The 21,023-nt window shown below is 44.8% G+C and overlaps 1 protein-coding gene across 4 annotated transcripts in view; it reads left to right on the plus strand.

The window, feature by feature from the left end:
- The window catches only part of LOC122555663 (rho guanine nucleotide exchange factor 26-like), a 216,337-nt gene that overhangs the window by 60,409 nt on the left and 134,905 nt on the right, over positions 1-21,023 (plus strand). For all 4 annotated transcript variants that reach the window (XM_087993352.1, XM_087993351.1, XM_087993350.1 and 1 more), the window contains one exon: positions 172-332. In XM_087993352.1, coding sequence (XP_087849478.1) covers positions 172-332 — 161 coding nt within the window. The remainder of the gene's footprint in view (positions 1-171; positions 333-21,023) is intronic.

The following is a 21,023-nucleotide window of genomic DNA, read 5'->3' on the forward strand; positions in this document are numbered from 1 at the left end:
TGCGCTTTTCCAGCAACACATTTTTAAACTCTGATTTCCAGCATCTGCAGTCCTCACTTTCTCCTAAAGGATAGGATGATAACAAGGATGACGTTGAAGAGAAGAAGCATTAAGCCACAGTTCTGACTCTTCGTCAATCCTCTGAACTGTAAACTCTGTCCTTCTCAACAGGCCATATTTGAAGTGATTTCATCAGAACACTCCTACATGCTGAGTCTCGATATCCTGATCCGCATGTTTAAGAACTCTGAAGCACTGAACTTAACCATGACCAAAACAGAGAGGCATCACCTGTTCTCCAACATCAGTGACGTCCAGAGATCCAGCATCAAGTGAGTTAATTGTGGTTTCTGTTGTTCAGTGTCTTTTTTGTTTGGTTGCATTGGGTTCTATTGGCTTTCCTCCTTCTGATTGTCCTGGAGGTCCAGGAAGTTTGGACCATCATTTGCCCACATTGGTAGTAACAGGAGTGAATTGTACAACTGATGAAAATAATCTGAGTCTTTAATGTTTGTAAAAATATTTATCGGAACAATGAGATTCAAAGTAGGCTAAATGGGATATAGAAAAATAAAATTCGGATTAAGAAAAGTCAACCCAAATGGTTAACAAAAGTGGCTGCTGCCTCTTGTCTCTCCATGTATCTTTATTAGACTGAATGTTCTTTTATGGCATTCAATTGGTTAGGATATATTCATTGGATTGTAGAAGAATGAGGAGGGATCTCACAGAAATCTACCAAATTTTCTAACAAGACGTGACAGGGTAAACACAGAAAAGCAATTCCCAATGACAAGAGAGTCCAGAACCAGGAGATCACAGTCTAAACGTACAGGAATAGGCCATTAGCACTGAGATGAGGAGAGATTTCTTCACTGGAGAGTATGGAAGCAGTTGAGGCCAAATTATTGAATGTTTTCAAAAAGGAGTTATGGGGAGAAAGTGAGAACAGGGCGCTGAGGTTTGTGACCAGCCACGATCATATTGAACAGTAGAGCAGGCTCAAAGGGCCAAATGGCCTGCTCCTCATCCTATTTTCTATGACTGTCACGTGCAGGAAGTTGCATTTACGCAGTGGAAACAACTTCCTGTACGCACCAACAGAAACTTGAATTTATCTGGACCCCTCAAAGTAGTGAAACCTCCAAGCTGCTTCATAGATTGTTGTCAAAAAACAAATGGTCACCAAGCTGCAGAAGAAGGCCTTAGGTGATCAACAGCTTACTCAGAAGGTAAAAGTTTCGTAAAAGCAGGAGAGAGAGAGAAAGAGAGAGGGAGAGAGAGATGAAGGTAAAGAGGTAGCGTGAAGGAGAGATGTAGGCAGGTATGTAAGCTCTGGACAACAGGAATACCCAAGATTCAGAATTGGGGTAGCAGTGGTAAGTTGGAAAATTTGCAGTGTTGGGGAAGGTTACAAGAACAGCCTGAGCAATGATGTTTGGGAATGTTGGGTATTGAAATCTGCATTCTTTTTTGAGTTTGTATCTGAGTCCTATAGTTAAGGCCTGTCATTGGAGCTCCTAACTAGTCCTTGGGTGTGTTCTGCATTACTTCTGAAACTTGGAATATTGTTACAATATTGGGATATGGAGCTGTAAGATGGGCCCTAGAAACAAATGAGAGAACAGTCTCCAAAAGGATGAGAAGCATCAATATATAGTGGTCCTGGAAGGGAGTGCCAAAGAATGATGAGGAAGGGGCTTGTTGGAATTGACCATTAATGAAGGATGATGAGCAATGGATAGAAGACGTGCTGTGCTATTGGAGGTTAACATATCTAAGCACATTGACTGAGACATGGAGTGATGAGTGCACAAGAGAACACGAAAGAAGAAGGAACTCAGAGCCAATGTAATTACAGGAGCAAGAGTCAATAATAGAAGAGAGGCAATAGTTATGAGGAGCAGATGGGAAAGAGGAGGCGAGGCCATGATCTTATTGAATGATGGAGAAGGTTCCAGAGGGCTGAATGGCCTACTTCTTGGATTTTACATGATCTTACACAAGCGTGTTGTGCGATTGTGTGAGTGTAAAATGCTTGCGATTTACTGAAGTTTGTACAAGATTGGAGTGCAGGAAATATGCAGGAAGCATTCCAGGTATCAAATCGTGATGATTCATTTGAAGTGTTTTGCAGCAGTGAAGATTTTAAAATGGACAATATTCCGAAGATGGAAAAATAATGCAATTTTGACTATAAAGTCAAGGAAGAATTTGAGATTCGCTTCTGCCATTTAATCTTTGCTACAGCATTTAACTTTGTATATAATTGAACATAATGCTGATAAGAGAGGAAGATAATCAATCTTAGTCTGAAAATGGAAAATGTAGCAGACTAACTGGTCCCCTTTTTGGAAGAGTCTTTATAAAGAGATAGCTATCCCCTTAGGGAGGGAGCTAACTAATAGAATCATAGCCCTAGATTCTGAAGGTAGATCTTCGAAAATTGTGAAGGATAAGGTCCATTGCCCCCTATGTTTTGTGAACAACAAGTACTTTGATTTCTCAAGGTGACATAAATCCAACTTTACTAAAAACAGTAAAACCTGGAGATCACAGTGGGTCCGACAATATCCACAGAGAAAATCTAGATTACTTTTTCAGAGCTGAAGTGAAATGTGGAGGTGACAGCATTTATGCTATGGTTTGTTTGGTTGGGGGGGGTGATGGCGGGAGTGGCCTGTGGGTAGTGAGTGTAGGGAGAAAAGATGTTGATAGTTCAGATTAAGTGATTGGAATGTGAGATTAGCAGGACAATGGTATATCTCTTGCCAGACAGGAAAGGACAGACAGTCCTGCTGGGATGTAGGGCGGGGCAGGGGGGAAGTGGAGGGAAGAGAGGACATGATAATAAGCTAAAAGAAAGGGAAGAAATGGGAGCTGGTTCACAATTTGAATGTGTTGAACTCAACATTTAAGTCCAGAAGGCAGTAAAGTGCCTAGTCTGAAGATGAGAAGTTGTTCCTCCAGTTTGTGTTGTTATTCACTGGAACACTGCAGCATGCCGAGGACAGACACATGGGCATGCGAGCAGAATGCTCTGTTAAAATGACCAATTACAGGAAGGTCGGGGTCATGCTTGCGCAAAGACCTGAGGTGGGTTTCCTCTGGGTGCTCCGCTTTCTTCCCACAATCCAAAAGGTGTTCAAGTTAGGTGAATTAGCTATGCTAAATTGTGTAGGAGAAAGTGAGAACTGCAGATGCTGGAGATCAGAGCTTAAAAATGTGTTGCTGGAAAAGCGCAGCAGGTCAGGCAGCATCAAAGGAACAGGAGAATCGACGTTTCGGGCATAAGCCCTTCTTCAGGAATGAGGAGGGTGTGCCAAGCAGGCTAAGATAAAAGGTAGGGAGGAGGGACTTGGGGGAGGGGTGTTGGGAATATGATAGTTGGAAGGAGGTTAAGGTGAGGGTGATAGGCCGGAGAGGGGCTGGGGGCGGAGAGGTCGGGAAGAAGATTGCAGGTCAAGAAGGCGGTGCTGAGTCTGAGGGTTGCGACTGAGAAAAGGTGGGGGGAGGGGAAATGAGAAAGCTGGAGAAATTTACATTCATCCCTTGTGGATGGAGGGTTCCGAGGCAGAAGATGAGGCTCTCTTCCTCCAGGCGTTATGTTGCCATGATCTGGCGATGGAGGAGGCCAAGTGGGAGGGGGAGTTAAAGTGTTCAGCCACGGGGCGGTTGGGTTGGTTGGTACGGGTATATTGCTGAGGCTAAACGCCAGCTTGCGGACACCTCCTCCTACTGCCCCCTTGACCATGACCCCACCTCCCACCACCAAACCATAATCTCCCAGTCCATCCATAACCTCATCACCTCAGGGGATCTCCCATCGACCGCCTCTAAACTCACAGTTCCACAACCCTGCACCACCCGTTTCTACCTCCTGCCCAAAATCCACAAACCTGACTGCTCCAGCCAATCCATTGTCTCAGCTTGCTCCTGCCCCACCAAACTAATTTCTGCATACCTTGACACGGTCCTGTCCCCCTTAGTCCAAGAACTCCCCACCTATGTTCAGAACACCACCCATGCCCTCCACCTCCTCCATGATTTTCACTTCCCCGGCCACCAACACCTTATCTTCACCATGGACATCCAGTCCCTACACACCTCCATCCCCCATCACGAAGGCCTCAAAGCCCTCTGCTTCTTCCTTTCCCGCCGAACCAACCAGTCCCCTTCCACTGACACCTTCCTTCGACTGACCGAACTGGTCCTCACTCTGAACAACTTCTCTTTCCAATCCTCCCACTTCCTCCAAACCAAAGGAGTAGCCATGGGCACCCACATGGGCCCCAGCTATGCCTGCCTCTTCATTGGATATGTGGAACAGTCCATCTTCGGCAGCTACACTGGCACCACTCCCCACCTTTTCCTCCGCTACATCGATGACTGTATTGGCGCTACCTCATGCTCCCACGAGGAGGTTGAACAGTTCATCCACTTTACTAACATTTTCTACCCCAACCTCAAATTTACCCGGACCGTCTCAGACTCCTCCCTCCCTTTCCTAGACCTCTCCATTTCTATCTCGGACGACCGACTCAACACGGACGTTTACTATAAACCGACTGATCCCACAGCTGCCTAGATTACACCTCCTCCCACCCTGCCCCCTGTAAAAACGCCATCCCATATTCCCAATTCCTTCGCCTTCACTGCATCTGCTCCCAGGAGGACCAATTCCAATACCGAACAACCCAGATGGCCTCCTTCTTCAAAGACTGCAATTTCCCCTCAGACGTGGTTGACGATGCTCTCCACCGCATCTCCTCCACTTCCCGCACTTCTGCCCTTGAACCCCACCCCTCCAATCGCCACCAGGACAGAATCCCACTGGTCCTCACCTACCATCCCACTAACCTCCAGATACATCGTATCACCCTTCGTCATTTCCCCCACCTCCAAACAGACCCCACCACCAACGATATATTTCCCTCCCCACCCCTATCAGCGTTCCGGAAAGACCACTCCCTCCGCAACTCCCTCGTCAGATCTACACCCCCCACCAACCCAACCTCTACTCCCGGCACCTTCCCCTGCAACCGCAAGAAATGCAAAACTTGCGCACACACCTCCCCCCTCACTTATCTCCAAGGCCCCAAGGGATCCTTCCATATCCATCAGAAATTCACCTGCACTTCCACACACATCATTTACTGCATCCGTTGCACCCGATGTGGCCTCCTATACACTGGGGAGACAGGCCGCCTACTTGCGGAACGTTTCAGAGAACACCTCTGGGACACCCGCACCAACCAACCCAACCACGCCGTGGCTGAACACTTTAACTCCCACTCCCACTCCGCCAAGGATATGCAGGTCCTTGGCCTCCTCCATCGCCCGACCATGGCAACAGGACGCCTGGAGGAAGAGCGCCTCATCTTCCGCCTAGGAACCCTCCAACCACAAGGGATGAATGCAGATTTCTCCAGCTTTCTCATTTCCCCTCCCCCCACCTTTTCTCTGTCCCAACCCTCAGACTCAGCACCGCCTTCTTGACCTGCAATCTTCTTCCCGACCTCTCCGCCCTCACCCCTCTCCGGCCTATCACCCTCACCTTAACCTCCTTCCACCTATCGTATTCCCAACGCCCCTCCCCCAAGTCCCTCCTCCCTACCTTATATTTTAGCCTGCTTGGCACACCCTCCTCATTCCTGAAGAAGGGCTTATGCCCGAAACATCGATTCTCCTGTTCCTTTGATACTGCCTGACCTGCTGCGCTTTTCCAGCAACACATTTTTAAGCTATGCTAAATTGCCCATTGTGTTCAGGGATTTGTAGGTTAGGTGCATTAGTTAGGGGTAAATGTAAAGTAATAGGGTAGGGGCATGGGTCTGGGTGGGTTACTCTTTGGAGGGTCAGTGTAGACTTGTTGCACCAAATGGCCTATTTCCACACTGTAGGATTCCATTCAATGAAAGATATTCTGCAAAGCAGTCACCCAGTCTGTGTTTGGGTTCTCCCATGTAGAATAGGCCACACTGGGTGCAGAGAATACAACACACAATATTGGAGAAGGTACAGGTGAAATGCTGCTCCCCTAGGATGGGGAGCAGGGAGGTGGTGATGACTTGGTTGTGAATGTTGTAGCAGTTCGACTCATTTCAGGATGAAAGAGTATATGTTTTAGATTACTTAGAGTGTGGAAACAGGCCCTTCGGCCCAACAAGTCCACACTGCCCCGCCGAAGCGCAACCCACCCATACCCCTACCTTTACCCCTTACCTAACACTATGGGCAATTTAGCATGGCCAATTCACCTGACCTGCACATCTTTGGACTGTGGGAGGAAACCGGAGCCCCCGGAGGAAACCCACGCAGACACGGGGAGAACGTGCAAACTCCACACAGTCAGCCGCCTGAGGCGGGAATTGAACCCAGGTCTCTGGCACTGTGAGGCAGCAGTGCTAACCACTGTGCCACCGTGCCACCCACCATGTTTTTGTATGCTTCACAACAGAGGCAGCTAGTGAAGCGGAATATTTGGTAATCATGGTCTACTTTATGAACATGAGAGTTAGGAGCAAAGGTTGACCATTTTTGCCCATTTGTGTCTGCTCTGCTGCTGGAGACGATTCCTGATCCGATTGTAACGTCAACTGCACATTTCCAACTACCCACTCCTGAGAATGGGCCTGCTTCCACGCTTTAGGAATGCTATGGTAACCTGCCTTTCCAAGATTCTGTTCATCTCTGCTCTGAAAATATTCAAAGACACTGCTTCCACTTCCTTTTGAGGAAGACAGTGTCAGAACTCGAAGGGACAAAATGTTACCTTACCATAAGGCACAAATTTTTTGGGGTGTCTCACTAACTTCTCGGTGTCTGGTTTCTTGAAGGCAATGTGCCATGGTGTTTAGGACAGGTCAGTGAGGTGGCTTTGCAATTTCTTATGCAAATGCACAGTCAATGCTATCACACTGCTGGATTTAAATTCCCCATGGATTACCAGTGCTGTTTTCACTGTGGAAAATCATGGAGTGAGTTATGTTTGACAGAATCACGTAAATCGAAACAACGTCACTGTTCATTTTAATTCTTTGTCGCCAATTCTTGGTTACTGTGACAGCAAGTGTGAAAGTGTATTTTTAAGCATGAGAGAGTTACTTGAAGCAGTTTGCCCTCAGAATACAACAGGGATTTATTTGCTTATTATCTGCACATTGCACTCATCAATAATCCTTTTGGCTGTAGCCTTGGTGTGAATAGTGCTCATTAACATTCTGGTGCTGGGTTGACAATGTTCCCTTTGTAGTTGCTCCTGTGATCGCGGTTGATGAATGACAATGAGGCCATCAAAAATTTGCTTAATGATTACTGTGGGAAAAAGCTTCCGCCTTCAATAGGTTAAAAAGGAAATCTTTTCACCAAGATTCCTTGTAAAGCTCAGCTTCCAATTAACTCCAACATCCTTTTCCTCACACTATAGATTTGTACATGGAGAATGCATCATAGGATTGATTTTATGACTTTTGCATTTCTAATGGGAAATATCAGGGTAGCCTTTGATGCTGTGTGGTAGAGTAAATAATATATTAGAGAGAAAGTGAGGGCTGCAGATGCTGGAGATCAGAGCTGAAAATGTGTTGCTGGAAAAGCGCAGCAGGTCAGGCAGCATCCAAGGAACAGGAGAATCGACGTTTCGGGCACAAGCCTGAAGAAGGGCTTGTGCCCGAAACGTCGATTCTCCTGTTCCTTGGATCCTGCCTGACCTGTTGCGCTTTTCCAGCAACACATTTTCAGCTCTACATAATATATTAGGCAAGGTCAAGTCACCATAGTCCCAGTGGACCATAGGCTTCTCTCATTAAAAAAGAAAGTTGACAGTGGTGGTTCAACCTGAGGGTCACTGTGCCTCAGGTGAGAGGAGCGGTTGTGAAGGAGCCAGCATGGGAATTAACCCCACTTCATTCTTCTCGCTCTACAGCTGTAAGCTAGCCATCCTACCAACTGAGCTAACCAACAGTTACTTGATTGCGAACTCATTTTTACTTCCATCATAATTCTTTCCACAGGAACAGTGCAAAGCCATTTGGAACTGCTCCACCATTCACTGGGATCATAGCTGATCTGTCCCTTAACTCCATCTACACACACTAGTCCCAGAATGCTTAGCATCCAGACTGTGTTAAAAATGCAGAATTTGTGTACGCGCACACACGCGTGAGCACACACACCTGGAGAATCCCCTCTTCCAGTCAGAATAAGATACCCTTTGGGTGAATAAGTGCTTCCTGACACCATCCAAGAATGGCCTAGCTTGTCACTTTCATTAATACTCTCTAACCCTACATTGTGGGCTGTCTATCAGATGAATATTTTATTGTCTGGTTTGTCAAATTCTATATCCTTCAACAATTTTAAGAAACTCCAGTTTTTAAGGTTTGTGTTCTCACTTCCATGATTTGAACACTGTACTGCACAGTCAAGATTGTGAAATGATAGAACAGAGCAATGTGAAAGGATACAACAGGATATAGATAGATTGGCGACTTGGACACAGAAATGGCAGATGGAGCTTAATTCAGACAAATGTGGCGTGATGCATTTTGGAGGATCAAATTTAGGTGTAAATTATACTGTAAATGGCAGAACCCTGAGGAACATTAACAGACAGATGGATCTGGGTATGCAGGCCCACGGTTCCCTAATAGTGACAACACAGGTTGCCAAGGTGATTAAGGTGGCATATGGCATGCTTGCCTTCATTGGCCAGGGCATGGAGTACAAGAGTCAGTAAATCGTGTTGCAGCTATCTTAAACCCCTTGTTAGGTCCCATTTGAAGTATTGTGTGCAGTTTTGGTCGCCACGTTACCAGAAGGATGTGGAAGCTTTGGACAGAGTGCAGAGAAGGTTCGTCAGGATGTTGTCTGGTCTCGAGGGCACTGGCCGTGAGGAAAGGTTAAAAAGACTGGGATTGTTTTCAGTGGAAAGACAGTGGCTGATGCATTCTACAAAACAGAGAGGCATAGATAGGGTGGATATTCAGAGGCTTTTTCCCAGGGTTGAAGTTTTAATTAAAAGGGGGGGGGGGGGCGCAGGGTCAAGGTGAGAGGGGGAAAGTTTAAGGGAAATGTGTGGGGGAAACATTTATGCAGGGAGTGGTATAGGAGCCTGGAATGCATTGCCACGAGATGTGGAGGAAGCAGGTACATTGGCAACATTTAAGAGGCATCTGGATGGTTACATGAACTGGGAGAGAACAGGGGGATACAGACTGAATAAGGGCAGAAAGTTTTTCTTAGTTTAGTTAGAGCATGATGATCAGCACAGGCTTGGAGGGCTGAAGGGCCTGTTTCTGTGCTGTATTTCTTTTATCCTATTTCTTGAAATCATGAAAAATGATGCAACCTTCACATTATATCTTGTGCCTTTGAGTTTGAAATTACAGTTTGTTCTGTAATTGGGACAGTCTGACCGAAGGAATAAAACAGCAGAGTAACAGCACTGCACCTATTTACTTCTCCCGGTCATAGCTTCGGGGCATGTTCATGATACATTGTTGGCGGGTTTGGGCGAGAACAGCGATCTTTAAAAGTCAAAGCGCGGGCTATGAACTAGAAAGTTTAACTCTTTGGAAGTCAGCCCAAACATTATTTCACTCGAGTAGGTTTCAAAGCACAGTCAGGATTGAAGAGAACTATAAGTTTGATTACAATGGGGACACAGTTGCCATTCAAAAAAGCTAAGCTGCTGACACTTTTAAACACAAGCATAAAGATAAAAAAAGTGTTAAATATTTACCAGGTAGGTTCTTCAGCTTCAGAGAAAGAAACTTCAGAGGATAGCTCCCAAAAGAAAACCTTAAAATAGAACAGAAAAGAATAAACAGGGATTAACATGATTACATATCTCAACTTAAAAAGAAATGGTTCAAGCATCAAATAAAAGCGAAATACTGCAGATGATTCTGAAATGAAAACAGTAACTGTTGGAGAAACTCAGCAGGCCTGGCAGCATTTGTGGAGAGAGAAACAGCATTATAAAGTTTTGAGTCCAATGACTCATCAAGATCGTAGATGGTTACAGAGAGTGGGGAACTCGGCCCGGCCAATCTCCCATCTATAGAATCCATCTACCTGACCCGCAGTCAAGGAACGGCCACCAGCATTCTCAAAGATCCACCCCACCCTGGTAATGCTTTTCTACAACATCTATCATCACAGGAAGGTACAGAAGCCTGAACACACGCACCAGCTGGTTTCGAAAGTTTCTACCCTGCTGTTGTTAGAATACTTCGAGGAGAAAGTGAGGTCTGCAGATGCTGTACGTATTTTGAACTTTACATGGAGATTGGTGGGGTGGTAGGTGAGGACCAGTGGGGTTCTGTTTCTATCTCAGGCGACCGAATCAACACGGACATCTACTACAAACCTACCGACTCCCACAGCTACCTGGAATACACCTCCTCCCATCCTGCCCCCTGTAAAAACGCCATCCCATTCTCCCAATTCCTTCGTCTCCGCCGCATCTGCTCCCAGGAGGACCAGTTCAAAATACGTACAACACAGATGGCCTCCTTCTTCAAGGACCGCAATTTCCCCCCCGACGTGGTCGACGGTGCCCTCCACCGCATCTCCTCCACTTCCCGCTCCTCCGCCCTTGAGCCCCGCCCCTCCAACCGCCACCAGGACAGAACCCCACTGGTCCTCACCTACCACCCCACCAATCTCCATGTACAGCGCATCATCCGCCGTCACTTCCGCCACCTCCAAACAGACCCCAGCACCAAGGATATATTTCCCTCCCCTCCCCTATCAGCTTTCCGTAGAGACCACTCCCTCCGCGACTCCCTTGTCAGATCCACACCCCCCACCGACCCAACCACCACTCCCGGCACCTTCCCTTGCAACCGCAGGAGGTGCAACACTTGCGCCCACACCTCCCCCCTCACTTCTCTCCAAGGCCCCAAGGGAAACTTCCATATCCGCCACAGATTCACCTGCACCTCCACCCACATCATCTACTGCATCCGCTGCAGCCGGTGTGGCCTCCTCTATATTGGGGAGACAGGCCGCCTACTTGCGGAGCGATTCAGAGAGCACCTCTGGGCCACCCGGACGAACCAACCCAACCAACCTGTGGCACAGCATTTCAACTCCCCCTCCCACTCCACCGAGGATATGCAGGTCATTGGACTCATCCACCGCCAAACCACAACAACCCGACGGTCGGAGGAGGAGCGTCTTATCTTCCGACTGGGAACCCTCCAACCGCAGGGGATGAACTTGGACTTCACCAGTTTCTTCATCCCCCCTCCCCCCACCCTGTCTCATCCGGATCCTTCCAGCCCGGCACCGCCTTCCTGACCTGCAGTCTTCTTCTTGACCTCTCCGCCTCCACCCTACTCCGACCTATCACCCTCACCTTGACCTCTTTCCACCTATCACATTTCCAACTCCCCTCCTCCAAGTCCCTCCTCCCTACCTTTTATCTTCTCCTGCTGAACACTCTCTGCTCATTCCTGAAGAAGGGCCTGTGCCCGAAACGTCGAATCTCCTGTTCCCTGGATGCTGCCTGACCTGCTGTGCTGTTCCAGCAATAAAGTTTCAACGTTGTTAGAATACTGAATGGAATCAAACTCTGAGCATTTGCTTGTACCTGTGTTTTGGTTTCTCCGTTATTTACCTATTAGTTACATCTATGCTACTTAACTCTGTGATCTGCCTGTGTTGCTCGCAACAGAAAGCCTATCACTGTGCCTCAGTACACGTGACAATAAATTCAATTCAAATTCATATTTAGAATTATTTTGGACTAAAAATATTAACTTTGTTCCTCTCTGCACAGAGCTGAGTTTCCCCAGCAATTTCTGTTTATATTTTGGTGCAAAACTAAGATTGCATAACACACATTTGAGGCAAAATTTCTATTTATGTAGCACCACACCACAGCACATTTACAGTGAAGTATAGTCACTTTTGTATTGTTGAAAATGTATCGGCCAATACTAACACCGCAATGTCATGCAAACTGTATTCTGTTTTGGTGGTTGAGACCAGGGATATCAGGTAATTGCTCTCCCTTTGAGGAGTGCCATGGGATTTTGTACATCCGCCCAAGAGAGCAAATGTTGTTTTAATGTCTTAGCCAAAATCAAACACCATCATGGTGGCATGATAGCTCAGTGTTTAGCACTACTGCCTCACGAGGGACCCGGATTCTGTGCTCAAGCAACTGTGTGGAGTTTGCATATTCTCCCCATGCCTGCATGGGTTTCTTCCACGTGCTCTGGTTTCCTCCCAGAGATGTGTATGTTAGGGGGATTGGCCATGCTGTATTGCTGGGAGTGTCCTGGGATGTCCAGGCTAGGTAGATTAACCATCTGAAATGCAGGATTATTGGATGGGCGTAGGTCTGGGTGGGATGCTGTTCGGAGGGTTGGTGTGAACCTAATGGGCCAAATGGATAGCTTGCGTATGGTAGGAACTTTAACAGTGCAGCACCCCTCAGCACTAGGAAGTCAGTCGTGATTTTTGTGGTCAAGTCTTTGAGCAAGACTTGAATCCATAACTTCCTGACTTGTAGATAAGTGAGTCACTGGTGCCACTGACATCTGGAGTGCTTCTTCACACAGAGGATCATTGACCACTGGAATACATTCCAAGGAAGAGAGATTATGGCTCAGGATGCTAGAATCATTCAGCAAACAGGCACACCCTGAACTGGAGAGCTGATAAAATTGCTTATCAATTAACTGAAGTGTGTTCTTTAACTGAACACATATTATGATTTTGATTTCAAACGAATTAAGATAGGAAGGGCAAGAATCAATATGTTAACTCTAAAATGAAAATCAGATCAGGAATCGAACCAAGAGTCTGCTTGGTCAAAAATAACAGCTATGAATCCTGAGAAATATGAAATGTCTGGAGCAGTTTTCTGAGGAAGTGGTGTGCCTCAGGGATCAGTGTTGGGACCGCAATTATTCACAATTTATATAGATGATATGTAGTGTATCAAAGTTTGAGGATAACATTAAGATGAGTGGTAGAGCAAAGTGTGCAGATGGGTGTGAAACTTTGCAAAGGGACATAGATAGTTTGAGTGAGTGGGCAAAGCTCTGGCAGATAAAGTATAATGTTAATAAATGTGAAGTCTTCCATTTTGGTACGAATAACAGTAAAGAGGACTATTACTTGATGGTAAGAACTTGCAGCACTCTGCTGTGCAGGAGGACCTGGGTGTCCTTGTGCATGAATCACAGAGGGTTGGTCTGCTGGTGCAACAGGTATTTAAGAAGGCAAATAGAATTTTGTCCTTCATTGCTAAAGGGAGGGAGTTTAAAAGCAAAGAGGTTATGTTGCAGCTGTAGAGGGTGCTGGTGAGGCCACACCTGGAGCGTGGTGTGCAGTATTGGTCTCATTACTTGAGAAAGGATGTACTGGCACTAGAGGGGGTACAGAGGAGGTCCATGAGGTTGATTCCTGAGTTGAGAGGGTTGGCTTATGAGGACAGACTGAGTCGACTGGGATTATATTAATTGGAATTTAGAAGAATGAGGGGGGGACGTCTTATAGACACACTTACAATTGGATTAGATTCCTAACAGTGTGGAAACAGGCCCTTCGGCCCAACAAGTCCACACCGACCCTCCGAAGAGTAACCCACCCAGACCCTCTGACTAATGTACCTAACACTATGGGCAATTTAACATGGCCAATTCACCTAACCAGCACACCTTTGGGCTGTGGGAGGAAACCGGAGCACCCAGAGGAAACCCACACAGACACAGGGAAAATGTGCAAACTCCACACAGACAGACACCCGAGGCTGGAATCGAACCTGGGACTCTGGTGCTGTGAGGCAGCAGTGCTAACCACTGAGCCACCGTGTCACCCACAATTATGAAGGGAAAAGCTAAGATAGAAGTAGAGAGGATGTTTCCACTGCTGGGTGAAACTAGGGCAAGAGGGCATAGCCTCAAAATTAAGGGGAGTAGATTTAGGACTGAATTGAGAAGGAACTTCTTCAACCAGAGGGTAATGAATCTGTGGAATTCCCTGCCCATTCATGTGGTTGAGGTTTCCTCAGTACGTGTTTTGAAAGCTAAGATCATTTTTTGAACAATAAAGGAATTAAGGATACAGTGAGAGGGCGGGTAAGTGGAGTGCAGCCACAAAAAGATCAGTCATGATCTTATTGAGTGGTTGGAAGCAGGCTCGAAGGGCCAATGGCCTACTTCTGCTCCTAGTTCTTATGTAAATAGTATGATTTCTAGTTCTATTAATGCTGCTTTATTATACAAATCACATTGAACTAAATGAGCACATTTTAAAATTGCAATTCAATTAGGAACTCATAACTTTAATAGTAAACACAACATTTGAAAAACTGCTTACTAAAGGAATAAAGTCGCAAGATTCTTGCTCACAAACAAAGAGAATAAATTTCTCTCCACAAAATTCAACAAAAGCAAGCAGCTTTACCATATACCCTCGATTCTACCAACCAGAATTAATCCAAGGCAAACAGAAGTTAACAGGCAAACACAAACCACAGATTAGTCACTATTATCATCCCAGCTGTTGTTCCTTTTGGGTAAGTCAGATCCCAGACTGAAATCTGGCTTTTTTTTAAAAAACAGAGTGGCCATTCACTGAAAGACATGCACGTTGCATGTTGCAGATTTGGTTTTATCAGTAAAATTAAGTTTATTAACACAAAAGAAGGAAATAGAATAAACCAAGCTAGTTTCACATGATATAGGAGCAAATTACTGCTAATGCACTCAATGTTACCTTGCTCACTCTTCAGGGATGTTGCCTGATCTTCTGCACTTATTGTTTTTAGTTACACATAATACAATGTTAAAGACTTCAAAAATCACAGTAAAAAACATGTATTCCAATACCATCACTTTACAGGACTCAAATGCCAGAAAGAATGCCCTTCTCTGCCACATCTATCAGCTTGACCTAACTTCTTTCTCCTTAATTCCTAGTCTTGTGAATTTGATGGTCTTTTTTTGATTCGTCACACAACTGAGCTTAAATTTTCTTGTTTCACATTACCCTTTCAGTGTTCTATCAATCACTTCACTTTTCTGAACTAATTTCTTTTTCCTGGAGAAACTGTTGAGTCTAACTTCTGCAAACTGAAACCAAAAGTTTTTCAACTTATGGATTTTTCACCTAAGGAAAAGAAACATCCCTCATTCTTCTAGACTGAAGACCTGCTTTTCAATATTTACTCTACCCAATTGTGAAACTCTCACAATCTGAAAAATTTCCCATTATCACTCCAGTAATTCTCTGATACTAGTCGGAAGAAAATCATGACTCCAGAATTACTCACAAGTTAATCATTAAATCCATCTCAGATCAAAACCCACATGCCAGTAGTTCAAATCCGAACTCTAAAATAAATGATATTTTCATCACATTTCTTATATCACACCAAATGATAGACAAAATGAGGCAGATGCAGTGAACCTCGCAACAGCCCATCCAGCCATCAGTATCTCTGAGTTGCAATGTTCTTCCAACTCTCTTCCTTATAAGTGATTTCATTTCCCGAGATCCACTCTGAGCTTCAGTAAACAGGTTAATGCTAAGCATGTGTTGCTTGATAGCCCTATTGATGACCTCTTACTTCACTCCTGATCAAGAGTAGATTGATGTGATGGTATTTTGCTGAGTTGAATTTGTTTTGCTTTCTGTGGACAGAATGTACCTAGTTGGTTCACCACATTGTTGGGTAAATGCCAGTGCTGTAGCTGTACTGCAACAGCTTGGCTAAGATGTGGCAAATTCAAGTCTTCAGTACTTTTTCCAAAATATTGTCAATGCCCTTTGTCCTGACAGAATCTAGTACTTTCAGCTATTTCAGCTTATCACAGAGTGAATCAAGTTGGCTGATGACTAGCATTTTTGATGCTCAGGACATGCAGAAGAGATTAATCATCCACTGGTTGAAGATTGATGTAAATGCTTAAACATTATCCTTTGCACTGATGTGTTGGGCTCCAATGTCATTGAAGTTGGGGATATATGCAGCTTTTCCTCTTCCAGTGAGTCACAACTGGAAGTGGCAGGACTGCAGAGCTTAGATCTGATCTGTTGATTGTGGGATCACTTTGTCTGTCCTTTGCTTTTTTTTGTCACATGAGTACTCCCATTTGAGAGCTTTACCAGGTTGATGCTTCATTTTGAGGTATGCTTAATGCTGCTTCTGGCATGTCCATCTGTATTCTTCACTGAACCATAGTTGATCCCCTGGAGAGATTTTCATGGTCACACACCTGGGCTTCCTGCTGAGGCTCATTTCCACATGGAAGAGTTGCTTAGAGAGTTTGGGTCGGGGGTACAGATGAAAGAAAGTATCTGGTATAAGTAATGAGGACTATGGTAAGGAAATTAAGCTTACCTAGTTCCCCCCAAAATGTTGTTCCATTTTAACTGATGATGGAAATTTCAACAAGTAATTCAATTTCAGATTTTCAAACATTAACAAGATTTGTGTCTCAGGTTATTTGATTAAGTCCTGGAAACTCCACTACTGAATTGAAGTTAGTAACTCATTGTTATTACGCATAACTATAAATAATTCTGTGTGTAACTTGTAGATTAGCCAGATAGTGGCTTCTGTGATTGACACTGTCAATCTTTCTCAAAGTGAAGTATCACATAATTAAATCTTAGAGTGGGAGATATCCCAACCATGTTGACAGAGTAACACAGTGGGATCTTTTTAACATCTGCCTGAGGGGGCTTAGAAGTGTCATCTGAAAGACAGCACTTATGACAGTGTAGCTCTCACCGAGCACTGTAGCAAAGCACCAGATATTTGGAGGTCAAATCACTGATCGCATGACCCCCCTGATTGCAAGTTGAGAGTGCTCCCTACAGAGCCTTCACTTGCTCCTCTGTATCAGAGATAATTTTTGTTCATTCATGAGACACAGGGTCACTTGCAAGGCAGCATTCATTTTGCAATCATAATTGCCCTTGAGAAGGTAGTCAAAAACCACCCTTTTGAACTGTCCTACCTATCCATCTTCCTTCCCACCACTCTGCTCCACATTCTCACTATCACCCTCCACCTGCATCTGCCTATCAACTTCCCAGCTACCTTGTCTCCACTCCCACATTTATCTCTCAGTCCCCTTTCAGGCCCTCAAAATTCCCAATGAAGGGCTTATGCCTGAAGAGTCAATTCTCCTGCTCCTCGAATGCCACCTAAACCTGCTGTGCTTTTTCAGCACCGCACTTCTCAACTCTGATCTCCAGCATCCGCAGTGCTCACTTTTGTCTTGAGAAATTAGTGGTGAGCTGCCTTCCTGACTAAAGCTGAGCAGCTTATTGGGCCATTTCGGAAGACATTCAAGAGTAAACCACATTATTATAGATCTGATCTCACCCACAGACTTAGCTCATGACACAAGCAAATTTGATCCTCTGGTGAGAACTGGAGATGTGAAGGATTTTTAACAACAGTCCCCTCACTTTGTGGTCACTGCTGATTGATTCTGGTACATTATTCCAAATTTAAATTATTGTGGTGTGATTTGATCTCATGCTATTGACCATCAGGCCAGTAACATAACCAAATAAGAATATAATAATAAAGTTGCTATAGTCTTACCAGTTCATGGGACTGTTCTTTCATTGGAGAGAGATGACTGGTGGTGGTTTAACCTGAGGGTCATCATACCTGAGGTGAGGGGAGAGATTGAGCAGGCAAGTCCTTCATGGTAACCTCAGTTGGCGAGCTGGCTGGTTTATGATGCAGAGTGATAGCTCATCATCTTCTCCAGGACATGTGAAGGCAGGTAACAAATGCTGGCTCAGCCAGCGTAGCCAAGTGCCATGAATGAATACAAAATCCAATGGCATAAGTTCAATTCCGACACTCGCTGAGGTTACTGTGAAGGTTAACATCATCACTGTACCATCAAATCCCTACAGTTGGCATTTGAAGGATTGCTGACCATCAATTGTTCAAGAAAATATTTCTTTCCAATTAATTTAACTTTTTAAAAATTCCTTCATGGAATCAGTATCGTTGGCAAAGCCCTCACTTGTTACTCACTCCTAATTGCCCTTGAACTGGAGTGATTTTCTAGATCATTTGGAGGGCAGTTAAGAGTCACCCACATAGATATGTGCCTGGTGCCATATTTAGATCAGAACAGGTAAAATAAAAGACAGATTTCCTTCCCTAAAGAACATTAGGGAGCTGTCTGGGAAGGATTCTAGGAGATTGTGGTTTCTGACCCAGAGTTGCCAGTTCTTCGTGCTGTGCCCGGATGGGGAGCCAGTTAGCTCAGTTGGTTAGACATGCCAGTGTGGAATCAGCTTAATATCAATAAGCCGTGGTTCCAGCTGAAGACAACAAGAGGTTTACCTTCTTGCCTTGCAGGTCATTGAAAAGTTGTGACACTGCCATAGTTTTGCAAAACGTTATCAGGATCTGTCTTCAGGAGAGGAAGAACTGAAGAGAATCCGTGCTGCACACTGCTTGTGTTGGGACATCAAAGAACACCACAACAGACTTGCTTATAGTGCATTGGTCAAAAGCCTGGTTATCTCAATTATATCAAGAATGACCTACATTTATATGGCAGTTTTCACAATCTCAGAATGTCCTGGAGTGACAAAGTGTTTTCACTGCGTAAAGGTGGAAATGCAACAGGCATGAGGATGTCCTTACATTTGGATAACAGTATGCATGAATGTTATTACTGGACTTGCTTCAGAAAGGAAGTTCAGTCTAAAATTGATCAGTGAAATGAAGATCCAAAGGGGAAAAACTGATTTATGAACTGGATGGGAAGCAGAGGGAAATCAGCAATGGGAATGGACTATTTGAGCTGTATATTCTTGCTCTGTGTGTGTGTGTCTGTGTGTGTGTCTCTCTCTCTCCATTACAGAGCTCAGTTTTCAGGCACAGTTGCTTTTTATAATTATGTAGAAGACAGGGAGAACTAGCCATTTGGGTACAGAACTGGCTCAAAGGTAGAAGACAGAGGGTGGTGGTGGAGGGTTGTTTTTCAGACTGGAGGCCTGTGACCAGTGGAGTGCCACAAGGATCAGTGCTGGGTCCACTACTTTTTGTCATTTACATAAATGATTTGGATGCGAGCATAAGAGGTACGGTTAGTAAGTTTGCAGATGACACCAAAATTGGAGGTGTAGTGGACAACGAAGAGGGTTACCTCAGATTACAACAGGATTTTGACCAGATGGGCCAATGGACTGAGAAGTGGCAGATGGAGTTTAATTCCGATAAATACGAGGTGCTGCATTTTGGGAAAGCAAATCTTAGCAGGACTTTTACACTTAATGGTAAGGTCCGAGGGAGTGTTGCTGAACAAAGAGACCTTGGAGTGCAGGTTCATAGCTCCTTGAAAGTGAAGTCGCGGGTGGATAGGATAGTGAAGAAGGCTTTCCTTGATTGGTCAGAGTATTGAGTACAGGAGTTGGGAAGTCATGTTGTAGCTGTACAGGACATTGGTTAGGCCACTGTTGGAGTATTGCAAGCAAATCTGGTCTCCTTCCTATCGGAAAGATGTTGTGAAACGTGAAAGGGTTGGAGGATTTGAGCTATAGGGAGAGGCTGAACAGGCTGGGGCTGTTTTCCCTGGAGCGTCGAAGGCTGAGGGTTGACCTTCTAGAGGTTTACAAAATTATGAGGGGCATGGATAGGGTAACTAGGCAAAGTCTTTTCCTTGGGGTCAGGGAGTCCAGAACTGGAGGACATAGGTTTAGGGTGAGAGGGAAAAGATATAAAAGAGAATTATGGGGCAACGTTTTCACACAGAAGGTGGTACATGTATGGAATGAGCTGCCAGAGGAAGTGGTGGAGGCAAATACAATTGCAATATTTAAAAGGCATTTGGATGGGTATATGAATAGGAAGGGTTTGGAGGGATATGGGCCGGGTGCTGGCAGGTGGGACTAGATTGGGTTGGAATATCTGGTCAACATGAACGGGTTGGACCAAAGGGTCTGTTTCCATGCTGTACATCTCTATGACTCTAACTGCCTAGAATATACATACTGGAAAGCAGTCCATTCAGTCCAGGAGGTCCATGCTGGAGTTCAGACCCACTCAATTCTTTTCTCGCCTCTTTCATCCCACCCAGTCAGCATATTCTTTTGGTCATCTGAGTGTATGTTATCAACTCTCTTAACTCATACTACCACTTATTCACTTTTTCACCCCATGTTTGCTGACCTATGTTGGCTCCTAAATGAAACAACGCTCTCTTCCCTGTGGTGCTCAGTACCGAATTCTCACCCCTCTCTGGATAAGGAAGCTGTCACAAAAGTCGTTATTGGATTTATTATTGACTTTCTCACATTCTTCTGGATACTTTCTATGGACGTAATCACAATCTCCTTGTTTTTCTGTACTTTATCATTCAGGAGTGAACTCTAACTGACATCTCATGGCCTGTTTGTTAACCTGTTACACACAGAGACACACAGAATGTAAGTAACTGTCAATCAGGGAGTCAGCAAAATTATACCTATCTTATTAGCGATCAATAAATAGATTGTCAGGGTTCAAGGAAGATATCTGATTGGGGTGAGAGGGTTAACATGCTTTACATACAAAGTTGATTATAATTAGATCTACAAATGTGTAGAAACTGTGAGGAGAATGATAGCTGGCATTTAAAGCTAGAATCATAGGGTAAAAATTAAGAAGCAAGGACAGGGATGGTGTCGTATGTAATAAAATCGTAAGAAATAAGAGCAGAACTACACTATTTAGCCCTTAAAGCCTGTACCACTACTCAATAAAATGCAATAAAAACATGGCTGATCTGAATGTGTCCCAGCTCCGCTTTCCTGCCAAACTGATAACTGTTGATTCTCTTATCGATCAACGTCTGCTTAACTCAGCCTTGGATTTCTTTAGTGGGGAAGAGATTTCCAAAGTCAAATGACCCTCAAAGAAAAATAAGTATTCCTCATCTGTTTTAAATGCATTGCTTCTTCTTTCTAAACTGCCCCCTGGTTCTAGACTCCTTCACAAGGGGAAAGAATCCAACAAACCTGATCAAGTCTCC

Source organism: Chiloscyllium plagiosum, unplaced genomic scaffold (assembly GCF_037043375.1).
Source record: "Chiloscyllium plagiosum isolate Xiang-an unplaced genomic scaffold, Cpla_swu_hap1 HiC_scaffold_13, whole genome shotgun sequence".
Lineage (NCBI taxonomy): Eukaryota > Metazoa > Chordata > Chondrichthyes > Orectolobiformes > Hemiscylliidae > Chiloscyllium > Chiloscyllium plagiosum.